Here is a 15025-nt window from a genome sequence, read left to right as displayed (position 1 = left end):
AAGAGAACCACAGTTTGACCAATTGCACTTAATTCTTTGGATAGATAACAGCAATAGCAGACAAACAGTAACGCAGTTCTTGCATGCAGAAGATTTGGCATTCTAGTAACCAGAATTTCAGACAGGTGAATTTTAATTCTAAAAAACTGATCTTTCAGAATTCAGATATTCTGAATTTGCATTTTTATAAACAAAACCAATAGATTTTAAATCTGTAGAAGTTATTTTTATGCCTTATATTGAAATAACTGAGTTTTGGTTACTGTGCATGAAACATGATATTCCTCTTAAAGCAACTGTCAGTGAAAGTAGCAGCTTCACATGAGGTTGGAAAGTTGCAATTTCAGCCTGCTCTTCAGTTTAGTCACTTCGTACAGGTTCTTCAAATCTAAATTGATTAATTATTTCAATTCAGTTAAATATTTCTCCAAGCAGACCTGACTAAATCAGATCGTTATTGACTCATCATAGATGTTTAGTACAGAAACAGACCCCTTGGTCCAGCCCATCCATGTTGACCATATATCCTACATAAATCGAGTCTCATTTTACAGTATTTGACTCGTATCCCTCTACACCCATCCGGATACCTTTTAAATGTTTTAATTGTACTAGCCTCCACCACTTCCTCATTCCATAAACACACAAGTCTCTGCATGAAAATGTTGCCCCTTAGGTCCTTTTTAAATCTTTCCCCTCTCACTAAACTTATGCTCTCTAGGTCCAGACTTTCCTACCCTGGGAAAATCCCTTGTCGACATACCCTATCCACATCCACGATTTTATGTGCCGCTACACGGTCACCCCTCAGCCTCTGATCCTCCGGGAAAACAGCCCCAGCCTGTTCAGCCTCTCCCTATGGCTCAAACAGCCAACCCTGGTAACATCCTTGTACATCTTTTCTGAATGCTTTCAAGTTTCACAACATTTTTTCTATAGGACAGAGACCAGAATTGTACACAATATTCCAAAACTGGCCTAATCAATATCCTGTACAGCTGCAACATGACATCCAAACTCCTATACTCAATGCACTGACAAATAAAGGCAAGCATACCAAATGCCTTCACTATCCTATCTACCTGTGACTCCACTTTCAAGGAACCATGAACCTGTACTCCAAGATAATAAAATGTGAGGCTGGATGAACACAGCAGGCCAAGCAGCATCTCAGGAGCACAAAAGCTGACGTTTCGGGCCTAGACCCTTCATCAGAGAGGCGGATGGGAGAGGGAACTGGAATAAATAGGGAGAGAGGGGGAGGCGGACCGAAGATGGAGAGAAAAGAAGATAGGTGGAGACAGTATAGGTGGGGAGGTAGGGAGGGGATAGGTCAGTCCAGGAAAGACGGACAGGTCAAGGAGGTGGGATGAGGTTAGTAGGTAGATAGGGGTGCGGCTTGGGGTGGGAGGAAGGGATGGGTGAGAGGAAGAACCGGTTAGGGAGGCAGAGACAGGTTGGACTGGTTTTGGGATGCAGTGGGTGGGTGGGTGGGTGGGTGGGGGGTGGAAAGAGAAGAGCTGGGCTGGTTGTGTGGTGCAGTGGGGGGAGGGGAGACGAACTGGGCTGGTTTAGGGATGCAGTAGGGGAAGGGGAGATTTTGAAACTGGTGAAGTCCACATTGATACCATTAGGCTGCAGGGTTCCCAGGCGGAATATGAGTTGCCGTTCCTGCAACCTTCGGGTGGCATCATTGTGGCACTGCAGGAGGCCCATGATGGACATGTCATCTAGAGAATGGGAGGGGGAGTGGAAATGGTTTGCGACTGGGAGGTGCAGTTGTTTGTTGCGAACTGAGCAGAGGTGTTCTGCAAAGCGGTCTCCAAGCCTCCGCTTGATTTCCCCAATGTAGAGGGAGCCACACCGGGTACTGTACTCCAAGGTCTCTTTGTTCAACAACACTCCCCAGGACCTTACCATTAAGTGTATAAGTCCTGCCCTGATATGCCTTTCCAAAAAACGCAGCACCTAATATTTATCTAAATTAAATTCCATCAGTCACTCCTCAACCCATTGGCCCAATCTTCATATTCCCTCTGACTATTCACACGGAATGTTTGCACAGGTACAAGTAGGAAATAAATTGAAAGGCGTACAAGAACATTATTCTTTCCAACCTTCTGCTCTGATGCTGAATGCTCTGCATTCAAACATCTTAGTTTTACCCCTCTATGCCCCACCTCAAATACATTTCAGGCACAATATAACACTGAACTCTCTTTCATTGCCTTCATACCTATTTCGTCGGACAAGAGTTCTTTCCCGACTCCTAAGCCCTTCACCAGCCTCCAATGCCTTTGCCACCGCTGCATCACACCTTCTGGTCTTTTACCTGCACACAACCAATGTGCCTCCAGTCACCTGTATTTCAAATGGGTGACAGGAGCAGAGAAATGATCTCCTTCTGAACTGACTGCACTGTGCTCTCGGATCCAACTGTGACTCTGGTCATCAAGTCTGCTGACAGAAGTGGCATTGTTGTTTGGCATTATGACCTCTGCATGGTAGAGATTTGACAGACAGCTCTCAGACACCACCTCTGATCTCCCCAGACCATTACTCCATCATTAAATACCAAGCTATTGTGCCCACAATAGTCACTAATTTCACGTGATCTCCACCAACCCGTACACAGCCTCCTCAGTCCCCTAAACCCGTACACAGCCTGCTTCTACCTCCCTCCCAAAATTATACAAAGTGAACTGCCTGGACAGACCCATTATTTCTGCTTGCCTCTGCCTTGCAGAACTAGTCTCTTCCTACCTTGAATGGACTTTTGTTTCCTCCTCTTGTCCAGTCCCTTCTCACTCATATCCGAGATTCTTCTAACGCTCAGTTTCAAAATTGAGTTTACAGACACCAGCCACCTTGTCTTCATTATCATATAATCCCTTTACCCATCCAGCCCCATCATTAAGATGGTTTCATGGCTCTCCACTTCCTCAAAAGGAGGGACAGCTCCCCTCCACTACATCCATCTCATTTTCCACATTTCTACCCTCAGCCCTTCTCTTCTCAGAAGTTGCAAAGGGCTCCCCCCTACCGGTCTTCATTTATCACCCCACCAGCATCCCTATCCAAAGGATCATAAACTGCCATTTATGCCACCTCCAGGAGAATGCCATTAGACATATCCCCCAATTCCCCTTGTCACCTTTCCTCCAGGATACCCTGGTCCACTTGTCTTCCATCCCAACACCTCCCCAAACTCCCACAGCACGTTCCCATGCAATCACAGGTGTAACAACTGCATTTTTACTGCCTTCTCTGCTCCAGACACACCTTGCATGAACTGCATCACCTGGAATTTAGTCCACTGTATTATCTGCTCATAATGTGGTCGCCTCTATACTGGGGAGGCTGTTTTGCAGAATAGCTGTGTTCTACTTGCAAAAGTGGCCCCAACCTTCTGGTTGCTTGCAAGTTCAACACACCATCCTGTTCCCTGGCCAACATCTGACTCAGGCTTGCCGCTGTTCGTCCAGCTTGCACTGAGCACTGCAATCCGATTTTCCGCTTGTGCACCCTGCAACCTTTTGGACTCAGTATTGACTTTTATAACTTTAGGGCCCGGAGCACTTTCATGCCCCTACCCAAACCTTCAACATATGTGTATCAACATTCAGTTCTGAAGAGTCACTGATTCCTAAACATCAACTTTGCTTTCTCTCCACAGATGCTGCCAGACTAGAGTTTTGCCAGCTATTTCTGTTTTTGTACAAGAGCATTAAGACCTAGCTTGTACCTAACTTGGTTCCAGCTTGACAGTTCCATGTCCATGCATTGCCAAGTTCAGATTGGCAGGTGGTTATTTCTACTGACACTTATTTTAAGTGTCTGACACAGCAAAACAGCCTTTTACTTCGCCAATGTTTAAACTTCAACTCCATGGGAGAAAATAGAAACTGGGAGTTATAGATTTGCTTGAACATTCAACAGGCACTCAAGTATAACCATTTATTTGCTCAAATTTTATATGTAAACCAGCTATATACTCTGAGAACAGAAGCTGACACCACACTGTGATCATATCTAAATGAAAATAGTCCTTGTATGACCTTTTCCTATAACACTATCAACTTACTGGTCTTTTGTAAGCAGCTGGATCAGTTGCCTCCATTTATTTGGAGTCGTGTCCTTGGTTTTAATTGGTGGATCCAAACCCTTTTCTTAAAAGCGCAAGTATTGAAAAGTCCACTTTCTATTAAGTGCACACAATCGGAACTGTTTCTGAAACTACCACTTTGTTTTCAACATTCTCCCCAAATATTATACTTGGGCATGTCTCAAACCTTGATACAATCTTTTTACAACCCGAATGAATTTCAAGGTGGTTCATCTGAGGTTCTGCCATGCCCACTCAACTTCTCATTACAACTTTTTGTAAATAGGTGGACCAAACAGGTGAATTCCAGAAGGTGACTAACTGCCCTTGGGATCAAGGCAGCATTTGGCGAGAGTTAGAGTAAAATCAAGTCGTAAAATTTGGAATCAATTCAATGTAACTCGGGGAAAACCTCTCCAAAGGGTGGATTCATACCTAACGAGCTGTGGCAGTTGGAGGCCCACTAGGTAGTGTATTAGGCTTTACTATCTTCAGCGCTTTAATCAATGACCTACCCTCAAGTTAGAGGCGGTGATGTTTGCTAATGATTTCAAATAGTGCTGAATGTTGTGTAACTCTGACTGCAGTGGCAAGATCTCATTCACACCACATAAATATCAGGTAATGACCATCTTCAACAGAAGACAAAAAGCTAAACCACCATCTTTTAATGTTCAATGGTGTCAAACATTAACATCCTGGAGCTAACATTGTCCAGCTAATTATCTGGTCAACCACATATGTATTGTGCCTCCAAGTTATAAATTCCATAACTCAACTGTCTATCCTGTTCGTCATTCAGAAGGGAAAATCCAGAGTGATTTAATACCCACCATTTGCCTGATGGAGTATAGCTTCAACAATCAAGACAACGTATGCAGGATAAAAACCAATGTGACTGGCCTCCCACATTCCCTTAAAAGGTCATTTCTCCTTCCCCCACCACACAGTGGGGTGTACACCATCTAAAAGATGCACTGCGGCAATGTGAGGCTACCTTGACCGCACCTTCCAAACCCATAACGACTAGCACCTGGAAGGATAAGGGCAGCAGATAGTGACATCACCAGCGGCATGATTCCAAATTCACACACCAACCTGATGTGCAAATATTGTGCTACTCCTTAACTGTTGTCAAGTCAAAATCGCAAACACTGCAGGTGCAGCTGCACCCAAATGAAAGGCAACAGCTCACCACTTCATTCTCTAAGGTGATTAAATGCTGGCCTATTCACCTCCAATGAGCGAGTAAAAATATGCTATTCACTATTTAAGAGCAGGGAATACAGATTTCATTGCATCAAAACCTTCAAGCTTGCTCAGGACAGGAACTTGCAAGCAAAGTGCCCCACCCAAATGCTATTGATAAACCTGGTGATTTTTTAACCACAAGCCTATGATTAACATTTCAAGACAAGATGTGGTCCCTCTAATGTATTAGATATAGCCTAATGCCAAAAATAAATTATTGCCTAGTGAGTCAGATTTTACCCGAACCTAACAATGGGAAAGCACTGCAGCCAACACGTGAGCTTAATCGTGAAGATTTACTACTCAAGTCCAAGGACATGATCACAAAATGCTGCCCCATGACAAACTGCTTTGGAACAAGCCACAAGAATTGGTTTGAAGTCACAAGTTTGAGATACAAAAGAATTTTGCACAAAAGTAAAAAGATATTTTAAAAATAGTGTAAATAAAACGGTAGCAATGCAACAGCAATGATAACAGCCTATACTACTGAGCAGGACAGAAGATCAGGGTGAAAAGAAATTGTGCACACTTAAGGATAATTGTGTCCCTGCTGCAAAGAAAAGCTGAAGAATAAAGCAGCGCAAGAATGCTCCACACAGTGAATCAGCATTCCAAGCTTTACTAGGATAGGAGCTAGAAATATCTCCAAATGTGCAACAGTAAACTTGTATCAGGGGGCACTTTGCATAGCTACAGCCCAAAGCAATTACATGCTTTTGAATTCGGGACATAGCAACACTTCTTGTGCTGTTGCTGCAGAATAAGACACTAACACGCAGGCAAGATAGCAAACGTTACACTCAACATTTCTCTCAAAAAAATCAGGGTGCAGCTCTAAGAAAAATTTGCAAATCGCAAGGTGAGGCAGAATAAGTCTGCTTCTATTTCAGGTTTTGAAAGTAGAAGTTGGTCAACAGACCAAAGTTTACTGCACAGGAAACTGTGCAGCCAAGTAAAACAATTACAGCAGTTCAATGCTAAACACAGACTTACCATGCTGCTTTACCACAGGGGCTTTGAACATGCTTTGCCCATGTCCTCAAAAAATATATCTTTGCAGATGAAATACAAATTTACTTTTCCCCCCACTACCTAATGGGTAAAAATATTTTTCCTCAAACCCCTTCAATCGCCTATCCCTTCCTTAAATCTATGGCCCCTGGCTACTGGCCTCTGTACTAAAGGAGCAAAGTTCTTTCCCATCCATACACCTCAATTTTGTAAATCACAATCAGGCTTCTCTGCTACAAGGAATACAATACCAGTCTATCCTAGAATCTCTTCAAGAGAAACGCTCCATTCCAGGCAACATCTTGGTGAATCTCCTCTGCATCTTGTCTGGTGCAATCACATCCAGAACTGCATATAGTACTCCCGCTCTGGTCTAACAAACATTTTATATAGCTCCATCACAACCTCCTTGCTCTTGTACTCAATGCCTTGACTAATAAAGGCAAGTATATCCCATTTGCCATCTTAACCACTTGATGTATCTACCCTGCTGCCATCAAGTATTATCAGCATGCATACCAAGGTCAACCATTTGGGCCCTTATTCATTAAACACTCCCTTGACTTGTTGGTCCTCCCAAAACACATCACCTCTCACTTTTCTGGATGAGATTCCATTTGCCACTGTTCAGCTAACTGACCAGCCCACCTGTATTGCCATGTAGTCAAATGCTTTCCTCCTTGCAATTTGCCATATCAATTTTTGTCTCAGCTGAGAGTTTACTAATCAGACTTTACATTCACATCCAGATCATTAACACGTACTCGAAATAATAGGAGATCCAATGCTAAATCTTGTGTATATCACTGGACAGAGTTTGAAGTTCAAATCAGCCTTCAATCACCATTACTTTCTGCCTCCAACCACCGAAACAAATTTATATCCAAGTGCTACAATGCTGTGGATACATGCTCTCTTATGTTCCTGACCAGTCTCCTACTCAAGACCTTGGCAAAATCCTTAGTGAAGTCCATGTATACGATATCAACTGTACTACCCTCATCTCTCCGCATAGTCCCTTCCTCCCAATATTTGGAGAGGCATGATCTCTCCCATCAAAGCCAGACTGATTATACTTGATTAATGTTTGCCTCTTCAAGTGGAGATTAATTCTGAAGGACAGAATTTTATACAATACTCTCCCTACTACAGATGTTACACTCCCTGGCACGTCATTTCCTGGTTTATCCCTGCCAACGCTGACTAATGGTATCACATTAGCTTTCCTCCGGCCTTGCTGAGAATTCTAAATCCCCATTTCTGGTCCCCATGTTTTTTTCCCCTTCCGATGACCACAGTTGGTTCTACTATAACGTTCCGGCAACGCGAATTGGCTAAAAACTTGACTGACGAATAGGAGAAAGCTATTTCTAAAACAAACTTGTTGGCTTTAGCACAATACTATTGGTGCGCAGAGGAGTATGTCTTAACATCACGTGATCGTTTTGCAGGCTTTGTCCTGAGCACATGGTGTATTAGCGTCAAAGGAGTTGCTACACCGAAATCATACGATCATTTCACAGATTTTATTGTGAAGCAGTGGTACAGTACTTATTTTTGAAAATTCTATCATATTGCCCACAAAATTGCAAGAACAAAGTACAAGAATTTTAACAAGCAGCATCCTGGTGATAAAACTGGGGGTGAAGAACATAAAAAAGCTATAACACTAGAAGTGAAGCTAGATGTTTAAGCATTTTGAACACAAAGGCAGAACGTACAATATCGTTCACGGAACAGGAACATAGGAGTCGTGTGCAGCATTAGAGACAACGAAGAAAAGATTAAGGCAAGCTGTATTGATGGAACAGGTCTGACTGCTGCCAAATCTGTTGGGTCATGCACAAAAGGAACTGGAGATGGAGCAGCTTCTAAGCGTGTGGATAAGAAATCAATCTGGGATCACCTTTCACACCATAAATTTAAGAGGCTCTCTTTTATGAAGATGTAACTAAAAGAAAAGCTGAAAATCCTACAGATGTACCAGCAGTGGCTGATTTGTTAGTTTTAAGAAATACTAAACTTTACAATAACAAAAGGCAAAGTGGCAAAGCTACGACAGCATTTCCTCCTACAGTAAAAAAGTTAACTGATGAGTCCCACCGTGAAGACCTCCCAAAGCTGACCCACAACTTTTTGCTGCAGGGGACATCGAAGCTGGAGAGATGCAGTAGTAGTCCAGGATGTAGCATCACAAAAGCTTTCCACTTTGTTTTCTATCCTGAGAGAAATTAAGAGCTGCAACTGCTTCTTAGAGGGCAACAATTACAATGCAGAATGCAGGATAGTGGCTCATGGAATAAGATTTTGTTTGGCACCCTTTGAACAGCTTTGTCATGAAAAGGAGGACGGGGCAAAGCAGCAAAACAATGTCTTTAAGCCAACCCCCAAGAAACGGAGGGCAATGAACCACAGCCATCCACTTCTGGATTAACTTTTTTCATCCTAACTCTGCAACCACAGCTGTCCCAAAGGTGGTGGTGGTGGTAACAAACCTCATCCATCCATTAACAGTGCAACTTCAAAACCTCCTTCGCCATCAAGTAATTTTGGCATTTTAAAGGTCAGACGTTAATTTTAATTTTATTTCATTAGATATGAATTAAATATTTATTCAAACCATTCTGTCCTTTATTAGGCTTTTGAGTGATTTTTGAGCAATTTTGAGTGATTTTTTTGGTGGTCTGCCCTGAGCCCTGCTTTTCCCTTAGGCCCCGTTATTTCTCTAGAGCGATTTTCTATGACACAATGTTGCGCAGAACACAAACTATCACATTATAGTAGAACTGACTGTACCTCAAACTTAACCAAGTTATGGTCATTAACACCAAAACACACCTGTAAAAGATGTGCAGCACGAAAACAGACCCTTTTGTCCAACTCGTCCATGCAAACCAGATATCCTAAATTAATCTAGTTACATTTAATAGCATTTGTCCCATATCCCTCTAAACCCTTCCTAATCATATACCAGATGCCTTTTCAATGTTGTAATTGTACCAGCCTCCAGCACTTCCTCTTCCAGCTCATTCCACTACCCTCTTAAAAGTTGCTCTTTTAAATCTTTCCTCTCTTATTTTAAAACTTATGCCCTGTAGTCTTTAGAATTCCTATAGTGTAACAACAGGCCCTTTGACCCAACAAACCCACACCGACCCTTGGAACATCCCACCCAGACCTACCCCAATAACTCACCTAACCTACACATTCCTGAACATGATGGGCAATTTAGCATGGCCAATCCACCTAACCTGCACATCTTTGGATTGTGGGAGGAATCCGGAACACCCAGAGGAAAGCCACGCAGACACAGGAAGAACATGCAAACTCCACACAGGCGAGGGTGGAATCGAACCCTGGTCCCTGATGCTGTGGGGCAACAATGCTAACCACTGAGCCACCGTGCTGCCCCAACCCTAAGCGAGAATCATACCCTGTAGACCAATGAGTTGTTTCCGTTTTGGACTGCACCCCACTCCTCCCCAATATCAAGGAAAAGCCCTGTCTGCTTAGACTATCTATGCCCTTCACAATTTTATAAACCTCTATCAGGTTACCCCTCAGTCTGCAGGACTCCAGGGAAAATAGCCCCAGCCTATTCAGCCTCTCCCTAGAACAATCCAATCCTGGCAACATCTTCCTAATCTGCTGAGGTTGTTTGGCTCGCCGAGCTGGTTTGCTGTTCTGCAGACATTTCATTACTGTGCTTGGTAACATCCTTACAGCAGCCTCTGATGAAGTGTCGGTGTGTTTTCTTGCCTGGTTTTTAAACTCTGGGGTACGTTGCAATGGATTGCCTCACTTCTGGGTTTGCTCCATTGTGGAATGTATATGGGGTCAAGTTCAACATGTTTATTAATAGCATGCTTCGTGGAGTGCCATGCTTGCAGGAATTGTCATGCATGTCTCTGCCTAGCCTGTCCCAGGTGTTGTCCTTGTGGTTCTCCTTGTCCATGTGGATTGAGATGAGTATGTTTTGGTCATGTCTTTTTGTTGCTGGTTGGTGTTCATGTACTCTTGTTGTTAGTTTCCTTCCTGTTTGTCCGACGTAATGTTTCTCAGTCTCTGCAGGGGATCTTGTAGATGGCATGGGTCCTGCCCATGGTGGGGAGTGGGTCTTTAGTTCAGGTGCTCAATTGTTGTACGGTTGATGACGGCTTGTGTGCCACTCTGATGCCCAGCGGTCGTAGCAGTCTTGTGGTGTGTTCTGACATGTTCCTGATGTAAGGCAGTGTGATGAGTGCACCAGGGCATGTAGAATCTTTCTGATGCCGTTCCTGAAGGCATCTCCTGACCCAGTTCTCTGGATACTCATTATCCTTGAACACTTGGTGGAGGTATTCCTCCTCCTCTTGGTGTAGTTCCATGTTGCTGCAGTGTGTTATTGCCCTTTTAAATAGTGTTTGCATGCAGCTTTGTTTGTGCATGCTGGGATGGTTACTATTGAAGTTCAATACACGGTCCATATGTATACCACTATGGAGGAAACCTGGAAGTGAGGCAATCCATCGCAACGGACCCCAGAGTTTAAAAGCCAGGTGGGAAAACACACCGACGCTTCAGAGGCTGCACTGAGGATGTTACCAAGCACGGTAATGAAACATCTGTGAAACGACAAACCAGCTCAGTGAAACAACCAATCTCAACATCCACAACCCGAGCTACAGATCTACTCTAAAACCTTATATCTTCCTAATCTTTCCTGAACCCTTTCAAGTTTCACAACATCCTTCCTATAGCAGGGAGTCCAGAGATGCAGGCAGTATTCCAAAAGTGACCTAACCAATGTTCTGTACAGCCCCAACACGACCTCTCAACTCCTATACTCAAGCATTGATCGATAAAGGCAAACATACTAAACACCTTCTTCACTATCCTGTCGACCTGCAACTTTACTTTCAAGAAGCTATGAACTTGCACTCCAAGGTCTTTGTTCAGCAACAGTCCCCAGGACTATTAACTGTACAAGTCATGACCTGATGTGCCTTTCCAAAAACGTGCCACCTCATGTTTAATCGAAATTCAACTCCATTTGCCACATCTTAGCCCAGTGGCCCATCTGATCAAGATCCCGTTGTCTTCTACCACTTAACCAGCTTTGTTCTTTAAAGTTAGGATCAATACCACTCCCTCTTTTGTAGGGCTTTCTATGTGCTGGCTTAAAGATGATCTCATGGATACAGTTTTAAGAATTCCATCCTCATTAACCCTATCACACTTTTTCTATCCAAGTTAATATTGAGGAAGTTGGAGCGGTTTCTATCACCATCTTATTTTTACTCTTGATATTTGCCTATACTCATTCTTCTGGCTGTCCCTGACTGTTTAGGAATCTATAGTAGACTCCCATAAATGTGATCACAACTTTTTTGTTCTATTCAGCTGGCTTTATTTGAGATATCATCTCTCAAATGTAGTAACCGACACCTTAAATCAATACTGAGACACCTCCTCATCTCACCTGAAGATGCTATACCCCAGAATATTGAACTTACCAGTCCTATCCAACTATCAACCAAAACTCCATGACAGCAATATCATATTTCCACTGTTCATCCACACTGTCAGTTTGTTGGGCTTGCTTGGGAGATTCTTTGCAAGAAACTAAGTGCTAAGATGACACGCCATGCTCACTTGTGTCTTAAACTTGACTACATTTGCTAAGGCTTCCGGACTGACTTGGTTTTTTCTATACTAGTTTGTGCAATACTCCCTAATGAAGGGATATTTTTACGTGGAGAGGTTGAGTAGTTTGGATCTGTATTCACTGCATTTAGAAGAAATGACAGGTAACCTTACTGAAAGGTAAAAGATTTGAGGGGATAGACGTTGATAGGTTGTATCCCATTGTGGGAGAGACTAGATCCAGACTGCATAATTTCAACAGTAGGGGCTCACTCAGTTAGGCCAGCTTTTTTCAGAGGGTAGTGAACGTGTGGTTGTGTAATTAAGTGTGTTCAAAGCTGAGACAGACGGATTTTTAAATCAGTAAAGGAATCAAGGGTTATGGGGAAAAAGGCAGGCAAGTGTAATTGAGGATTATCAGATTAGTCAAGAATAGCACAGCAAACTTGATAGGCTGAATGATCTATTTCTGCTTCTACACCTTATGGCCTTAATTCATGCCTTCTCTGTGGCTGACCTCTTCAGTTTTTATTTGCTAAGTTCTGGCAGAGTCTATTTCTGTTTATATTCATCACAAATAAAATGTACAATAAGGACACTTGTTCAGGAAATAATTAGTATGGTAATATGGAAAATATTCTATCAATAAGCACCTTGCTGTTATATTATCATAAAATGGATTCCGTAGTGAATTAAAATTGTTATACTACAGAAATCACAAAAGACTCTGCTTTGTAATTCATACCCAAGCAAGTGATAGGCATAACTTAATTCAGCAGTTGTCACTTTTACATTCAATGGTAGCCAGATCAGTTATTTCACAGTGCTGTCTTCCTGGTCAGTTTGAGGATAATAATTAACAGTTTATTTGGGAAGCCATTTTGCAATCCAAAATCAAACCAATAGATCTGAAGGAAAACACATACGACTTGCTAAATAGAATGTTAAAAAAATCAAGCAAGTTATCACTGAGTTTAACAAGTTGAAAAGAACACAAGCGTCAACACTCGAGGCTAGGCCTGAATTAGGATAAAATGTTTGCAGCTTGGCACTACAGTAGTGATAACAAAGTGTGAAGCTAGATGAACACAGCAGGCCAAGCAGCATCTCAGGAGCACAAAAGCTGACGTTTTGGGCCTAGACCTTTCATCAGAGACTCTGTGATGAAGGGTCTACGCCCAAAACGTCAGCTTTTGTGCTCCTGAGATGTTGCTTAGCCTTGTATCAGTGATAATGGGAACTGCAGATGCTGGAGAATCCAAGATTATAAAATGTGAGGCTGGATGAACACAGCAGGCCCAGCAGCATCTCAGGAGCACAAAAGCTGACCCTGGACTAGGCCCAAAACGTCAGCTTTTGTGCTCCTGAGATGCTGCTGGGCCTGCTGTGTTCATCCAGCCTCACACTTTGTTATCTTGGATTCTCCAGCATCTGCAGTTCCCATTATCTCTGACTACAGTAGTGAAATGTGTTTGAGCAGACTCAAGCCACAATTTTAACCAGGTCAGGAGTAAATTGGGCCCATGACCTGTCAAAATGATTTCTTTGAAGTGTTTTTAGTAGATCTACCAAATGAACATCAAACAGCTACTTAGATTCACAGGAGGCTTTATGACACTATGCACAAACTAGTGTTTGAAACAAATGGAAAAACCATAAATCTCCCCAATGTCAATAGGAGCAATAAGAAAAGAAAGTGTAAGATTGCAGAGCAATTTGAACAAAATATGGCAAAAGGGAGGCAAAATCTAATTGGTCATATTGGCATACTCATCATTATTTTACACATATAGTCAGCACTGAAATAGTTTGAAATGGCAGCCAGGCATGTCAGCCTTCCACCCAAAATGCAATTTACAAAAATTGCTCAGAAATGCAGAATATTTCAATGAGCTTAAATTGAAAGCTGGACATTTTTTGTATTTGCCAGTCATAATATTCATTTCTTCAATGATTCCACAAAGCACTTTATGAAAGTTATTGTATTGCAATCAAACAAACAGTACTGCAAAGTTCAACTGTTCTAGGTTATTAATAATAAAACTTTTTCTCAAATACATACAATGTCATTCCTTGAAGGATAAATAACTTTCAAACTGATTTCAAGGACATAGTGCCACAGCCACATTTTTAGATCCTCTGGCATTTTGGCAGTATTCTCCATTAATGATCCACCCACTAGTCAAATATTCCTCTACATACATTACATTTATATAACTGCATGGAGTATCCCCCCGACACCCAATGAGATTAAAGCAAACATGAACGTTCCCCCCCCCGGCTCAGGATGTATCAACACCTTCCAGTGTAGTCATTTCAACCAAAAGCAAACAGCAATCCTAAATAACCATGCCAATGAATGCCAAAACAAGTTTTACAGACCTGATTCCAAACGGGTATCAACAACATAACAATGAAAGGAAAGCATTTTGCAAAATAAAAATCAGCAACTTGCTCACAGATAGTCCATGGTAATAATCATTGACAACTACGTGCAGACGAGCGTTTCCAGCCCAGAGACCACCTTTCCCCACCCAGCCCCACCCTCATTTACATTACAATTAATGCCGGTTGTACTGCGCCATTAACTTCCATTTGTTGGGTGGGGGGAGACTGCTGATTCATAAGCTAAGTCGCCCGGAGACACAAATCCCACTAACCAGCGAATATCCCATTGCTGGGAGACAAGATAGCAGATTCTCTACGAACTGATCCACACTCCCACAACAGTCCTTCAGGCTCCCAGTACGCACCGCGTACGCATGCGTGCACCACCCAGATTAATAAGGATGCCGAAGACAGCGCCGACCAGCGGCCGGGAAGACACATCTTGTTCAGGGACAGCGCCACCCAGCGGGCTGGAAGATGCATCGCTGCCCGGCGTGGTCACCTGTTTTAAACATCATTCCTTCGACCAAAGGAACCCCTTTCTCGATATCAGCCAGGCCTAGGCCGTGGCCTAGTGGGTGGCCTGGGGGTGTGGTGAGGAAGAAGAGTAATAGGTTCATAGTGGTCCGGAATTCATTCGTG

General features: G+C 42.8%; 1 protein-coding gene across 1 annotated transcript in view; it reads right to left on the bottom strand.

Annotated features, from left to right (window-relative positions):
* Positions 1–14774, bottom strand: part of LOC125462844 (NADH-cytochrome b5 reductase 3-like) — a 39891-nt gene extending 25117 nt beyond the window's left edge. Inside the window, exon 1 of the mRNA XM_048553276.1 lies at positions 14656–14774. Coding sequence (XP_048409233.1) covers positions 14656–14670 — 15 coding nt within the window. The 5' untranslated portion in view covers positions 14671–14774. The remainder of the gene's footprint in view (positions 1–14655) is intronic.
* Between the last annotated feature and the right edge of the window lie 251 nt (positions 14775–15025).

The sequence above is a fragment of the Stegostoma tigrinum genome, chromosome 21, assembly GCF_030684315.1.
Source record: "Stegostoma tigrinum isolate sSteTig4 chromosome 21, sSteTig4.hap1, whole genome shotgun sequence".
NCBI classification, from domain to species: domain Eukaryota; kingdom Metazoa; phylum Chordata; class Chondrichthyes; order Orectolobiformes; family Stegostomatidae; genus Stegostoma; species Stegostoma tigrinum.
The sequence above is the reverse complement of the archived record's forward strand: the minus strand, read 5'-3'. Positions and strand labels throughout refer to the sequence as shown.